Source organism: Vanacampus margaritifer, chromosome 2 (assembly GCF_051991255.1).
Source record: "Vanacampus margaritifer isolate UIUO_Vmar chromosome 2, RoL_Vmar_1.0, whole genome shotgun sequence".
Taxonomy (NCBI): Eukaryota; Metazoa; Chordata; class Actinopteri; order Syngnathiformes; family Syngnathidae; genus Vanacampus; species Vanacampus margaritifer.
In genome coordinates this window covers 16,452,499-16,467,799 of record NC_135433.1, presented here as the reverse complement: position 1 = coordinate 16,467,799, position 15,301 = coordinate 16,452,499, and the positions used below count along the sequence as shown (strand labels likewise).

The following is a 15,301-nucleotide window of genomic DNA, read 5'->3' as shown; positions in this document are numbered from 1 at the left end:
CAGATAATGGACGGATGGACGAATAGTGTTGGCTTTGAAGAGCTTTTACTTTTGCCGCATCTTAATAAACATGACAAAAACTACAGCCACACCATATTGAATTCAAAGGTAATACCACTGAATCGAACCAAATCGGGTTGTTCCACTTGAAAATATACCGTTCTTGAATTGTATCGTACCGACTGTATCGAGATATGTATTGAATATTTTTTTTATTGGAGAGACGCACACCTCTCCAATAAAAGATGACAGTGAAAAGAGCAACGTATGAACATAGTAACTAGGGGTGTGCGTCTCTCCAATAAAAGATGATTCAATACATAACATATGGTCTATCTGTTATGTACTAACATTATGTTATGTCAACGATTCCTGTGGCACATTAAAGCACCTTGAAAAATTACCAGGTGTGCTGCGAGACATTATCCAACGTCAAATTATTTGGACAAACATTTTTTTTATTTTGTTTTGTTTGGTTAATTTGTCAATGTCAAGCATGTATAGTAACAGACAGAATAATCAAAGGCTTTTCCACTACTCGACAGAAGGTACATAATTAACCAGTGTATTTGTTTGTTTGCGGCATTTTTGCTAAGTGGTGTGTCGTGCCATTATTTTCCAATGTAAAATACTGTATGTGCCTTTGCTCAATAAAGGTTGAGAAACTCTGCATTGTGTGCGACATTATGTTGTGTTACATTACGTTATGTTACATTGTTATTATGTTAAATCATGCTTTGCCATTTTGCGTACATACATACGCACTTTTTGTCACATTATTTTACGATACATAATATTTGTCATGTGTCATATTACTTTACATTGTCTTTTGTTGTTACTTTGATAGCTAAGTCACAACTATTATATTATTGTGTTGCATATTACGTTGTGTTAGTTAATAGCATGATATACTCTATGGTACATTACTTGATGTCATTTTTGTGAAATGTTACTTTATGTGACGTAACAGTATGTTATGTTATTTTAGTTGCGTTCATCATATTTTTAATAATATAATAAACACATGTGCACAGCACATTCAACGTCATGGTGATGTTCAGGATTGGAACAGCGCCGTCACCCTCAGGACACGTGATCCCCTGGCAGCGTTGGCAGGAAGGCGTGTCTTATGGCCCTGACGCTCCAGGGAGTGTAGGCTCTCGTCCAATCAGGTTGCAGATACGAAGCCCATGGGCGTGGTTTCTGGCTCCCATTAGCTAGCTTCAGCCACAGCACGCTTCAGTGCAACGGTCTATGCCTGACAGTGAGCGCCCCTGTGTCACTTATTAACTTAATTTACTAGATTCCACCAACTTTGTCGACATTTTAAACGGCAGGAACAGTTGTATTTACTCCCCGAGTTCTTTATATGGGATTAACTTTACACTTTGTGACTTTTTCTTCACGACGAGTGAACTTGTGGGACAGCAAGGTGGACTTCTTGAATTGCCTTTAACCGTGTTGTGGGCAGCTTCCATTCGGAGGTGTTTTGTGGACAGTTCTAAGGGGAGAGTCGCATGCTTCCCTCCCTTCATCCTCGTCGTCGGTTCTCTATGGAGAGTTTGCCCCGGCGCAGGCGCGCACGCTGCCAGCACTCGTGAATTCCTCGACCTGGACACGACTAGGCGACACACTTAACCTCATTTGAATGCCTTTGCAAGGTGTCTGCTGGTTGCTGTGCTGCCGCCAGGGCTTCAGTTTGCTGGGGAGGGACTATGGGGAGAAAGAGGAGGAAGAATCTTTTGAGTTACGCAACAAGGACGACCTGACTCCCAATGGACAGGTAAGGAGTGTCCACCTACACCCCCAAAAATACTTATGCATTGCAATCTCGTGCAAATGGGCTCCTTCCGTACACTGTGACACAAACACACTTTAAAGCCCAACGTTGTGCTTTTAATTGGTTTACTAATTTATTTTTGGTCTCTGGACATTTATGCAGAGACCATGAATAACACGAGGAACGTTGGCCCAGAATATTTCACCCCCTCAGTGCAGGACTTCATTTGGTCAGTCAGCTTTTTCATATCAGCGTAGCAAACTCTGGAACTCCATGCCCGCAGATATAATAGACTAACTGCGAGTTTATCATTTATCTCTAAACTTAAAAGCTGGTTGAACAGAAATCATTACTGTCTGTACCCATATAATAGTGAGTGGGAGGGAAGTGGGGAGGGGGGCTGAGTGATTAGCATGTGTGATTGCATTCAATTATAATAATTGATTTTGTGATTTTATTATTTATTTTTTTAGGGTTGGGTTAGGTTGTTTTAGATTGTGAATAAAGTGATGGGGTTATACATTCACATTTGCTAAACTCTATGCTCAACATCAGCTACAAGCTTTGCTTAGTAGCTATGCCTGATTGCATTGTCCATTGCAAATAAACTAATGACATGAAATTGACTTATTACTACCTTTACTTAATTGCTTGACTGATGTGATCTAACATAATTATGTATGGTTTGGACCACAAGTTTTTGTATTTGACCCACATTGTGAAGCACAGAACTCCAAATGTTTGCATGTGTCTTGTGGAAATCCTCACTTTGTGATGGGGGAATGCTCAGTGTATGTTTGTGTGTTTGTGTGTGCAGCTGCTGAGGTTTGCAATGATCTTGGGAATCATTGTGCAATGATCACACACAAACACAACACTCGCACACCAACACACACTGATGCAAGCACCAGTGTGTTGAAGAGATCCTTGTGTGTTTGGCCTCAAATAAAGACTGCAGCCTTGTCCCCTCTGTAATGTTCGTCATGTGATCGGGCACAGAGAGATCAGTATTGTGCGTCTCCCCCCTTTTCCTTGTGAAGGGGCATTGTTGATGCCCTGCGTTTAGGTGGCTTCTTTTCTGTATGTGCCAGTGTAAGACCGAAAAGCTTACTTTAATTACAGTGGCAACATTTGAGATATGAACAAGGGGGGCAAATTAGATGGGAAATAACTAAGAAGGCCTACAGGAACGGGACTGAATATTTTTTGAGTTAAAAATGTTTTCTTAGCACTCATTGAGGTCTTATACAGTACCAGAGTGGTACAAAATGTCTACCTTTACATACTGTACAAAACAATCAAGTTGCAATAATGAAACTGAGCTTTTTAAATAACTTGGACGCCATTACTCTTTTCACGTTGTGTAGTTCAAGTGACAAAGTTCCCTCTCTCGCTCTCTCTCCCTTCTTCCCTCTCCCTCCAGTGACACATTTCAGATAAGCACAATTATGATGTGAAGGTGGGGAAAAAAATGCATTAAATCAGATATTCATAGATTGGTTAGGCTACTAGCAAATGTATATTTAGCGAAATTGTGTTTTTTTATGTATGTCAAGCATTGTCACAAAAATAATTATCTACTGGGATACAATAAATCTGACTTTCATGAATCTAATATATCCCCTTTTAGGACACACTATTGCTTAGTTTCAATAAGTGTATCGTTCTGCTTTTAGTTTTCAATGGTGTAGAATTGCACTGCATTATACTGAGAGCTGTTGCTAACATTTTGACACTCTCTTGTAGCAGAATAAGGTAAGCAAATGGAGGAATCTTGGACTGAAGTAAGAGACTGCAATCATTGTCAAATCAAATTGTAGTATTTGGAAGCGCTAATGAGTTCCACAGACATGCCAAGACACGCTGAAGCAGTTCTGTGCTATTTTTCCATCATCCCCCCCATCTGTAGGTAAGCAGGTGTAAGTAGTACCACATGGACCCATTCCTTAATGTACATATCTACTTATCTGTCCGCGTTTGACCCCTCGGTGCACTCGTAAAGGCCGGTGTGGGATCATAGCAATTTGCATGAAAACGTTGACAACTGATAAGCTCAACAGTGTTAAAGCCTAGATACACCAATCTGACGTAGGCCAAATGTGACCGACGCCTAACTTATGTCGCGTCGGCCCAGACGTCGTCACGTCGCGTAGAATAATGACGTAAATACACACCGCACCCACACTGAATATTACGTACCTTCAACGCATGCGTGAGAAGTAATTCCCCTCCCTGCCATCGGCGGCGGTAGTCATTGTTGGCAACCGGCAACCTCTTAACGGGTTTGGGATATAAAAACGTAAACAACTCATATCGGTGTTGACAGCAGCGCCGGGGTAAACGCGGCGGCCAGCTGGTGAAGCGAAAACGGACGCTGGAACAGGCTTCGTTCCCGAACGCATGGATGTACTCCGTTGTGGCGTATCCTGGACGCTATCGACTCCTGGCTGCTACCGATGCTACCCTCCGCGTTTTGGACGCGGTGCCGACCTCCAGCTTCTGAAGGAGCTTCCTCGAGACTGCCGGACGTTTATTTTGATGGAATTTTTCCTTTCCAACAACTTGGATTTCCTCTGCCTGGCGGAGACCTGGACTGTCGCTTGTGAGTCCACCGCTATGATTGAATTACTACCGCCTGGCTGTGCTTACTTGGACGCTCCGAGGACATCAGGCTGAGGTGGAGGAACGGCGACTATTTAAAAAAAACACAATAAAAAAAATGTAGACGATGTCTATTTACCACATTGATCACTGCTTGGAAGCCACCTTCTTTGAAGTTGGCCAAACTGTTGCTGTGCTGTCATTTACCGATCTCCAAAATACAAAAATAACTATTTAAACTGCTTTGCAAATGTTGTCGCTGAAATATGATCATATCCTCTTTATGAGGGACTTTAATATTCACGTGTGCTGTCCTGAAAAAACATAAAGTTAAATGAGTTAAGTACTGTTTATCCGTGTTGTCACGTGCTCTTCTTGCCCTGCGCGCTGATTTGCTAGCTCACAGCCAATCACAGTGATCAAATGCTCGATGCCGATTCAACATGTCGAATTTGCTGTAAAACAAGCCCAACCCACACCCCCCACCACAAACACACACACACACACACACTTGCGTATTACAACTAGATCCGACTTCACGACAGAAATGTATACACTGACCAGACGGCCCAACGCTGTCCGACTCCCGACGTCGGTTTGGTCTATCTAGGCCTTTATAGCCTCAACTGAAGCAGTGGCTGCCAGATAAGGCTGACATCTGTTACTCGTGGGCGATCATAAGAGATGCTGCTGTGTCTTCGACTTTTTGGCAAGTGCCGCCTGTCTCGGTCTTAATAATGTGCCATCTGCTTGGCCATCCACGCAACAAACATCTGCTATCAATACCGTATTTCAGACAGCGGTCTAATGGAGGTGCCTGATGGCCGTTTTAAAAATGTTATAGTTTTGGTAGCGTTCCCAGATCTGCCAGTATTAACATGCAGCCTGGATGAAGCTTGGGATTCAACTGTTAAAATAACTTTGAAGGGAACACAATTGGCTCTCGCCGACCTCTGACTACTTTTAAGTTTGATGGCGTTTTGAACAATTTTGTGTTGTGGCACTGACATTTGGAATTGTACGTGTTTAATTGAAGATGTCTTGTTCTACTTTCAATTAAGGCTAATGTATTTTTGTACTCTAATTTTCCCTTCTATTTCTTATTTTTTTTGGCTTTATTTAATTAGCTCATACTTGCAGTAATAGGAATCATTTTGACTCTATCAATGCTGGATAATGAGAGCAGTGCAGTGTTCTTTTCTACAAAAAATTTGGCAGCACTGGGGCATACGTTTGCCAAAGACATTTATGTTGTCCTCGATATCAGTTTGTACGTCTAGTTGATCATTGCTGACCTTTTTGCAAAGGAATCAATGCACTTCCTCTAATCCACTTTCCTGTACGTCTGACTCGCTGTGCTCTGTCCTGGATTCTGTATCAGAGTCAATAGTTCACACCGAGCCCTCAATTAAGACCACAGCTGAAGCACTCAGAGCCAATTTCATCAGCTGACCTAGTCTTCGAGCAGCACAATTCGTTAATGCTCCCCGCCAGCCCCTCCCCTCAGAATACACACATCTTAGTTGATAGAGTTTGCCTTTCCTTGGTGTCAACAGAGGTGGGTGTTGTGGGGTGGGGGGAGGGTGACTTAACTGGAAGGTCCAAGCAACTCCCAGGCAGAATCCCTTAGGGCTGCGTTCCTTGGCCTGTGCCAAGGGCTTCATTTCCTGCGCAGCTTGACGACACATTTTCATGCAGCAGGTCAGACCTCCCTGGATGTGTGTATATCAGGCCTTGCAGTGCTTTGACACTACAGGGATGACCACAGCGACCCAGACTTTTGGTGGAGTCTCCCATTTGCAAACTAACCAAAACCCTCACCGCCATCTCTGCCATATTTGCCAGGGGCATAGCAAGATGTGGAGTAACCCAAAGTACTATACATTTGACATCTGAATATATTGATGCTTGAGCAGCTAGACCCCTGCTCCTGCATGTTTGCAGTCCTCCTTAAAAGATGCAGCTCGCCAACAGCTGCCCAAATAGTGCTGAGCTTAACACCCCCAGTGATGGAGCAGGAAGTTTCTTTTTCCACCACCAAGTCTGACTGTTTTTACCGCTTTCTTATGAGCATAGCTCAAAGACCACTTAATATAATTTTATAAAACCACATAGTGTGGCGTGACATGGCTCAATAAATCATTATATTGGATAACTGAAATGTGAATAATGGATCAGATGATTCATGGAAGAAGGCAAACATGCTCACAGCTTTCAGGTCACCAAAATTTGCCCTGGGTGGAGGTTGTTGCTTTAATAAGTTTTCATGTTGTCCAGACAACCTTTGAACTCCTGCCATAAATGTCCCATATTACTTGTCAGTAATAGAGTACAGTATGAGTCAATTTCAGTTTTCCAAAGTAAACAATAAAACAACAACATAGGATTATTACTGGATTACAAAGCATATTTTTCTACATTTTCTAGGACCAAATAGCTATAGTTTTAGAAGAACCAGAGCTACAGTAGGATTCCCTCTCCTAGGCCTGAGGTTTATCCAGCCAGGCTGGCTCCTAACATGGGAAATTGAGGTAGCTCGACAATTTTCTAGGTAGCCTCCGCCGACCCTTTGATAAGAAATATTGCCCTTTTTTCAAGTCATACTGAATACTGCAACTATAAAACATGACATGTTTCAAAGTATCCCTTTTTATTTATTTTTTAACACTCAAAGTCACAGTAAGGTCTGCCTCTTTTTACCAATGCATGTGCCATCCGAAAAAGTTCCCTCCTCCACTGTTGACTATCTCTTCCAACCCGGCACCCACTTTTTCTCCCTCATATTCCTTGTTCTGCTTCTCTTTTTTTTACCCATTAATGTGGGTTTCTTTTGTGGAGGCTCAGATACTGAGCTCAAAAAGTGCCACATGATCGGCTGCGTCAAGATGAAAACTCACTGTTAAAATAGGCAAAGCAAAAATATGGAAGTATGTAACTCTTGCAAGACTCATTGCGAAATCCTGACGTTTGAGCAGTGATAAAAAAATAAATGGCATCGGTGCCATCTTCTTTCGAATTAGTCGCCAAATGAGTGTGTTGTTTTTATAGCGCGTTTCATGAGTCTGTGCAGTGTATGAAATATCTTCCACTTGCGATAATTTTCAGGTCGCCATCCGCGCGTATGGTACCGTAAACTGAACTCACCTGACGTAATTTTTAGTGGCAATTGGTGAGCTGGCGAATGTTAAAGCTCAGCCCTGCTCTCCAGTCCCTTTGCCAATGCACCTCATAGGGCTTATAGCCCCAGCCCCCCATCCCACCAGTAAACTTTGGTGCACAGCCATGGTATCACTTTTTGGCTGAGGGACAGTTGTATGCCATGTACTTTTGCCCCCAAGAGTATTGCAAGAGATACCATTAAAACTAGGCTTCCTGTTGGAAAAGGGCCCGTTTTAGTATTGCTGCTGCCGCCCCCTATCGTCAGTGCTTGTCGTTTTTCTCTACTTTTATTTTTGGTTTCCGTTGCGTCTCCGCCTCACCACCTCCAGGCCACACATCTGTTCTTTGGACCGACACTGGCTGAGCCCAAGCATTTCCTCATGGTTACTCAGCCTCCCAAGAGAGCTGGAAAGAGAGAGCGGGAGAGTAGACTGGGAGGGAAGGAGGAAGGGGGGAGAAAGCCAGAGTGGAAGCCAGCCACGGGACGAAACGCATCACGGCATCTTTCCCTCTCTCCTTCCATGCCCTGCTCTATTCTGGAGTGATTCATCCACGACCCGTCCAAGGGGGAGCTTTTGCCAAGGCTCTGCATCGCACGCTATGCTTGTTTCTCATCCCACAGCCCATTTACTACACTGACTACAGAAAGCATTGTCACGTTCTGTTTGGAATTACACACAAAATTGAAACCCTTTAACCTGAGCCTTTGGTTTATTGGTGCACGCATTGGTTTATATTATGGAATTACAACTCTAAAATCAATGTCGTGACTAGCACTAATTTCTTGTTTTCAGGAACGGCTGTATGCAGAATGGTTTTCTTTACAGCGGTTGTCAGCTTGGCTCAACCCTTTATAGCTAACATGCATGGGTAAAGGGAATTACAGTACACTACACATTTTTACCATTCGCAGCAAGACGCCTTTCTGACGCGGTTCAGTTGTTTTTGGCTGTCTGCTTTGACTTTTACAGTACCCCTCCCTGAGTTAAACATTAATCCAATCTCCTTCAAGCTCCCCTTTGCTCCCTGGGCCTGTCTGATTCATAAATACATCACAACTGCATACTAGCCTATAAATTGACAGTTCTTGTTTAGTCTTAGTTATTTTTGAGCCACCCGCAAAGAAGCAGTGGAGTGTTTTTGCAGCGCTAAAGGCTATACTTAGACTAGTTTGCCCAGTAGTAAAGTGTGGTGTGTGAGCATGTGTGTATGAGTGGGCCTATTGCTGACCTGGATAGTGTTTCAGGTAAACCAGCAACCCCGGGTTGAGCTGGGCCGGCCACATGAGCTGGCCCAAGGCTGAGGTTCATGCTGCGGTTCAGTCGTACGAAATCAGGCCGCAGGGACAAAGACGTCGGTGCCCTGCCCACCAGGGAACGGCTCCAAATTGTGAATAAGCCAGCACTGATGTCTTTTGGGGTTTTCCAAGGTCATCTTGGGAATGTAGAGGCTTAAACATTGTGAATAGAAATGTCTGCTTACTGGAGTAGTCCTGGGATGACTAATTTGTTTGGGACATAAGATCAGGAGCTACGTAAAACTGATGTAAAAAGTGAGAGTTCGATGTGAATACTTGTTAGGAAAGTAGTCCAGCTTGGCTGACAGTATAATTATGTGTAAAATTGAGCTTGTTGGTTAAAGACCCAAGGTATTTTTAGGTGAGCAACCTGTTCTGAGAGATGACCGATTTCAGATGTAGATCTTTGGGGTTGGGATAAGTGCCAGTGTCGCACAAACGATGCCTCTGTTCCTTCGTCGCTCCTGCTCCCCACATCAATTGACTGCTTTGCTTTTTCGCTAGATTGCTACCCTTGCAAGTGAAAGCTAAGCGTTCCAGGAACAGGGTTTTGTAAGACTGTACGGTAGGCCTACTTTAAGACTCCTGACTCAAGGCTAATCAAGAATGCAATCTGCAGGCAATTCCCTCAACTAAACCTTGTGGAGGAAACCAATTTCTTTTAGGGTGACACCTCATGTGATTGACATATTTACTTACGGGATTGAATGTTTATTTATGAGAGCTACTAGCTACAATTATAGCACTGTTGTTCAGTGTAAGAGTACGTACTGCATATCCATTGATCCTTTGTTCCCTCTCTCCTCTGTTGACAGAGTCCAGCCGAGGTTATTCACGTTTCTCAGCCGACACGTACAGCAAATGGGACAAATGGGTAAGTCGCAGAAAAGTGGAAGTGGTCAACCATACGTGTCCACTTCCCTCCACAGCGCATGTTGTCTCATGAGGCCTCGTATCTAAGTGTGTGTGCGTGTGCGCGCTTGCGCATGTGTGCGCGCGTACAAACATTAAATGCAAATTTGCGTGGATACTGTGTGCTGGTATCGGTTGTCCCTTGTGAAACCCCCTTTATTTTGATTCTAAAGGCTGGCTTGTCCGTCTGGTCAACTTCAACTATACGGCATTGTAATAGCGCGTGTGACGTGTTTAATTTTAAACTTTAAAACAAATGCCAGTTGCAAGAGCCCACGATGTTTCCCCACATATAATACAACAGGACAGCATGTTTCAGGTGGTGGAGCGACCGAGACATAAAGCAGTTGGAGAATTGCTGCTTTCCTTCACCCTTTCAAGGCAGTATCTGCTATTAGCATTGCGTGAGAACTTGAATGAGGAAACCATGTTTGAGTACCTTGATAGGTAGGAAAAGTGATTGTTTGTAATGAGGGTCGTGGTCGGTTCAGATCAGTTTGGTACAGTTTTTTTTTTTTAGTGCCAGAAATTGTATAAGTTAAGAAAGCGGCCAGGATTTTGAAGAGATAATAACCAATCTTTAGGACTGTCTCAATGGTACAGTACAGTTCAGTACTGGTCGAGCTGAATATGTAAGAATTTGTGACTTTTGTATGTTTTGTTCTGTGTTTCCACTGTCAAAATTGTGAAAGGTATAGAAATAGCCAGAAATGAAAGTATCTAAGCTAGCCTGGAAAATAACTGAACTTTACTGTTCTCTTTTTTGATATTCTTTCGTTGGTGTACCCATCCCAGTTGTACGGAAAGACCAGTGTATTGTTGAACTGAAGGGTGAAGAATTCTCACTTGACGCATGCACTATGGGTTTTGTTAGCTGTTTCCAATGTCAAAGGTTTTGAAAAAAACAGCTGGCCTGTAAAACGACCAGACTATATATACAGACGCTCCCCACCTTACGAACGAGTTACGTTCCGGACGATCGTTCGTAAGGTGAATTTGTTCGTAAGTTGCTTCAGTGCTATATTTTGTATTATAATTTATGTTTAAAGCCTATATAAGTATATTGAAGGTTTATATAAGTATGTTTAAGGCTTGTACAAGTAACCTGCATTGGTTTGTACTGAAAAAAACTTTTAATAAAATGGAGAGAATACGTACAGTACTGTACTGTACTACGTATGTTAGAGAGAGAGAGCGAGACACACACACACAGTATGTACATGTACGTAATAAGATAAATAAAATGAAGTTTAACTTACTTTTGGAAGATGTACTCGATGATGGAGGAGGAGGAAGAGGAGGATTTTATATCCTGAGAGATTCTTCGTCGTCGCTGGAATCGGCTTCAAAAGTTATTTCCTGCTTCATGGGGACCGGCGTTTTCTTCCTCCTCCTCCTCGCCACGTTGCTCAGCCTCCAATGAGCTCTCACAGCGCCAATCGTCGGTATTAGCGGCGGAAAGAAGCACTACGCGCAATACAAAATCTAACTTACAGCATTTCTTTCCAAACATTTTTCGACATACTGTACGCGCAGAAATGTTCGTATGTACCGTTGTTCGCAACTCGAATGTTCGTAAGTAGGGGAGCGTCTGTATACCATTCCACTTTTTGATACTCTCTTTTATTGGGTTCTCATCCCTGTGCTACTGAATGACTAGTGCATGGTTGAACACACTTGACGCATACAGTATGTTTTGTTTGCTGTTTGGAAATTTATTTTTGCGAAAAAAAAGTATCTAAGCTAGCTTGAATAATAACGGAACTGTACAACCCTTTTTGGTAGCGCAGTTGACTACGCACACACACACACACACACACACACACACGGATTTGCGATTGTAAATATTTAACACATTTAACTTCGGCCTGTGCGACCAGTCCTGGGTTTGGGACAACTGGGATAGGCTCCAGCCAGCTCACCTTAGACCCTAATAAGGGCAAGCACTTATGAAAATGGGTGGATGGATGAATACATTTGTTTGAGCAAATCAGGGAGGAAAATATAACTCTTGATGGACCAAAATGCATGATTGTAGGGGCTCCTCATTGCTTTTTGCCAGGAACTTAGTGACTGCAAATACCTGTTTTGAGTGTCTTTTATCACTTTTATAACAGACCAGACGACAGTGAAACCAGCATACGTGCATAAAATAATAAAAATTATGTGAGAATACTTCATGTGTTAATGCTTTCAGTTTTAACCTAACTACAGGACATAATTGATATTCCCAAGAGTCAAAGTGTACCGAGCCAAACCGTAAACCGTGACCACAAAATCGAGATACAAACTGAACCCTGGATTAGGTGAACCGTTCCGCCCCTAGCAATTAACCTGCTTAACACAAAACACTGAGTGAAATTTCAGTACGTTTATGGATATTTATGGCTATTGTCAGCACTGAATCGAATAAATGTCTGAATAAATGCAACCGCTCGTAGAGTATGAGTGCAAGCTCGGTGACTCATTGGTGGAGGGTGGGTATCCTCATCCAGACTATTAGTGCTGGGCTGTGATCTCAGACAGCGATGTGACCAAGCTCTATCTCTGGCATCTTGCCTTTATCGTACACCGCCGTCTACCCCCACCCCCTACCCCCCTTATTCCCAACCACCCACGCTCCCTCAATGACAATCTCTACTGTACATCTGCAGATTCAAAAGACGATGAGTCACAAAGCTCAACTTGTGGGGACTATCAAGCACATTAAATGAAAAGGAGGAAGGCAATTTTAGGACGCTGCTGGTAACTGTCTAACTGGACTGCTTTATATGTGTGTGTGTGTGCGCGCACGCATTTGTGTCCGTGTGTTAATCTTAAAATGTGGCGCCTACAGCCTCGGGCACACGTCATAATTAACTTTTTCAAGGACTGTGTCAAAAGGCGGCCCCGCTGTAATCACGGTCGCTGAGCGTTTAGATTAGAGAGCGCTCACACTCGGTTATTACCTGGCCAATGACGGAACACGCCCACTCCTCCTCGCCTGCGTGGAGCCACAGGCTGATAAGTCACCACAATGGGATGCGTCCATTATCTGCAGTCTCTCTCACGGCACATCCAGCACAGCTCATATTTGCTTTGGAGTCCTAAGTCAGTCATGGTGCGGTATGCTGCACATTTCACAGCGTTTCCATTTGTAAAAATAAAAATATCCGACCCATTTCGAAAAGAAACTGTCATTCTGTTGTATAGTATTTCAAACATGTCAATAATGATTTAATTTGCGAGGATTCTTTCGCCGATTTTGTTTGCAATCAAGTGATGAACAGGAGCTTGAGTAGCTGAAATGAAGAAGTCAACAATAATAATACCTATAACATTGTTTTTATAGCACCTTTATAATAATGTGTTTACAAAGTCCTTTGACAGACAAAATAGCATAGGTACTTTAAAACAATAAGATGACAATTGTCATGCTCTCTAATGGACTATATGCCACGGAGAAGGCGGGACTTGCGACGTCCGGGTTTTCACCCAACAATTTTGTTTTCCGTTTCCGGTTTGCGACGGGTGGGCCACGTCCCAGTACTTGCGCTTCCGCCTTTGTGTCCTTCGGTTGCGCGTTCCCGTCGACTGGTGCGAGGCTGCGAGTGTGTAGTGTCTCAGTGTCAGAAGCATTTCAGATAGCCGAGACACTCTCCCGCTGATGAGTGGTAGCGCGCGGGTGGGGGGTGCGAGTGTTGGAACGCTGGCCGGAAACGGCGCCGATGTGTAAAACTCTGAAGTCCGTGGCATCTACCACATTAGTACAAAATCAACAAACAACAAAAAAACTAACTATTTTTTGGGCGTTATCTAGCATCTTATTTGTTCAATTTACATAAACTTAGAAGAAACAATCTGAGCTGGGCACTTCCGCTAATTGGCCCACTGTTCGGCGAGTGCACAATGACGCAAAGCCTTGAGAAAAAACACTGAGCACCGATTGAAGCAGGTTTACCTATACCGCTTACGGTGAGGACAGACGGTCCCTCTCATTCCGTGTATTTTTGCGAGGCTTTACTTGATAAAGCATTTGCCGAAAATGTGGAAGCCATCAGCAAAAAGTGGGCTTTATCATTGAATGCAAGTGACGATTAATGGAGGCGCCCAGCTCTGCTAAAAATATCGGCTTTAATCTGCAAACATTTGACTAAATTCACCAAAAATGGACATCTGCTTTTTTGTTTGAACGTCCGCCTCCCAGTGCAGAGGACGAGAGATCGAGTCCGGGCTTTGGCCTTCCTGGGTGGAGTTTGCATGTTCTCCCCGTGCTTGCGTGGGTTTTCTCCGGGTACTCCGGTTTCCTCCCACATTCCAAAGACATGCATGGCAGGTTAATTGAACACTCCAAATTGTCCATAGGTGTGATTGTGAGTATGGTTGTTTGTCTCTGTGTGCCCTGTGATTGGCTGGCAACCAGTTCAGGGTGTACCCCGCCTACTGCCCGAAGCCAGCTGGGATAGGCTCCAGCACCCCCGCGACCCTAGTGAGGAATAAGCGGTTAAGAAAATGGATGGATGGATGGATGTTCATCTTACAGAACTGTTTTTCAAACATGTCCTTCTGCTTTAGACAGCTACCCCATTCAGTTTGAACTACAGTCATTTCTGGACTACAAGCCGCTACTTTTTTCACTTGCATTCAACCCTGCGGCTAATACAAAGGTGCGGCTTATCCATCAGATCACAAGGGGGCGCACTATAAGGGAAGCGCAAGAGCATCAGGCAGAGCAAACCAAACCAAGTGAGCCCAAATACAGTAGGAGAGACAGAACGAGAGCGAGACAATTTGCACCCTCATTATGGAAAAGAAAGTAGCGGGAACCCGCTGCGGTAACATTAAAAACACTTGCGGCTTACAGTCGGGTGCGGCTTATGTGTGTAACAAACTCTAGTATTTCCCCCAATTTAGCTAGCGCGGCTTATAGTCAGGTGCGCCTTGTAGTCCAGAAAATACTGTAGATCCCTCCAAAGAATAGTAAAAATGATCTGCTCATAGGTCTGAGTCCATACAGAAGGGCATCTGGTCCAAAACTGGGCCGGCGTCCATCAATTGAAGACCTCAGCTGTAAAGTTTCTCCATCGCATTACATCGTCAGTCATGCTGTCCGCATTCTGCAGTAACTCCTCATGACTGGAGCAAATTGTGGTACCGGAGGGGAAGTGGACACTTCTCCATTGCTCTCAGTGTTTGACCTTCAATAAGCCTTTCTTGCGTGTCAGTTGCCAGGGCTGTAATGACTGAAAGAGGCCACTGTGTATCTTATTTGTATGTGCGTGTGAATGTGGGTGTGTGCATTGAAAGGGTGTGAGCCAGGGCCCCCTGCTAATTGCCTGTCTGAGTGTCTGTCTGCCTGTCTGTCAGATATCCCTGATGGTTTACATTTTAAGCACATATAGAATGTTTACATTCTGCTTCAGGTTCACTATTTCCTTTGGACTCAAATGCAAATCCATTGCTTTGTAACATTTTTTTTTGTGATCATTTCATGCACACGCACTCGCACTCCCTCTCTCCTGCAGTCACACACTCAGACTTCCTGTCACACCACCCCTCCCTTCTCAAAACAT

The 15,301-nt window shown here is 43.7% G+C and overlaps 1 protein-coding gene across 1 annotated transcript in view; it reads left to right on the top strand.

The window, feature by feature from the left end:
- The first annotated feature begins 1,222 nt into the window (after positions 1-1,222).
- The window catches only part of plekhh3 (pleckstrin homology, MyTH4 and FERM domain containing H3), a 52,260-nt gene continuing 38,181 nt past the window's right edge, over positions 1,223-15,301 (top strand). The window contains exons 1-2 of the mRNA XM_077558856.1: positions 1,223-1,783; positions 9,653-9,711. Coding sequence (XP_077414982.1) covers positions 1,649-1,783; positions 9,653-9,711 — 194 coding nt within the window. The 5' untranslated portion in view covers positions 1,223-1,648. The remainder of the gene's footprint in view (positions 1,784-9,652; positions 9,712-15,301) is intronic.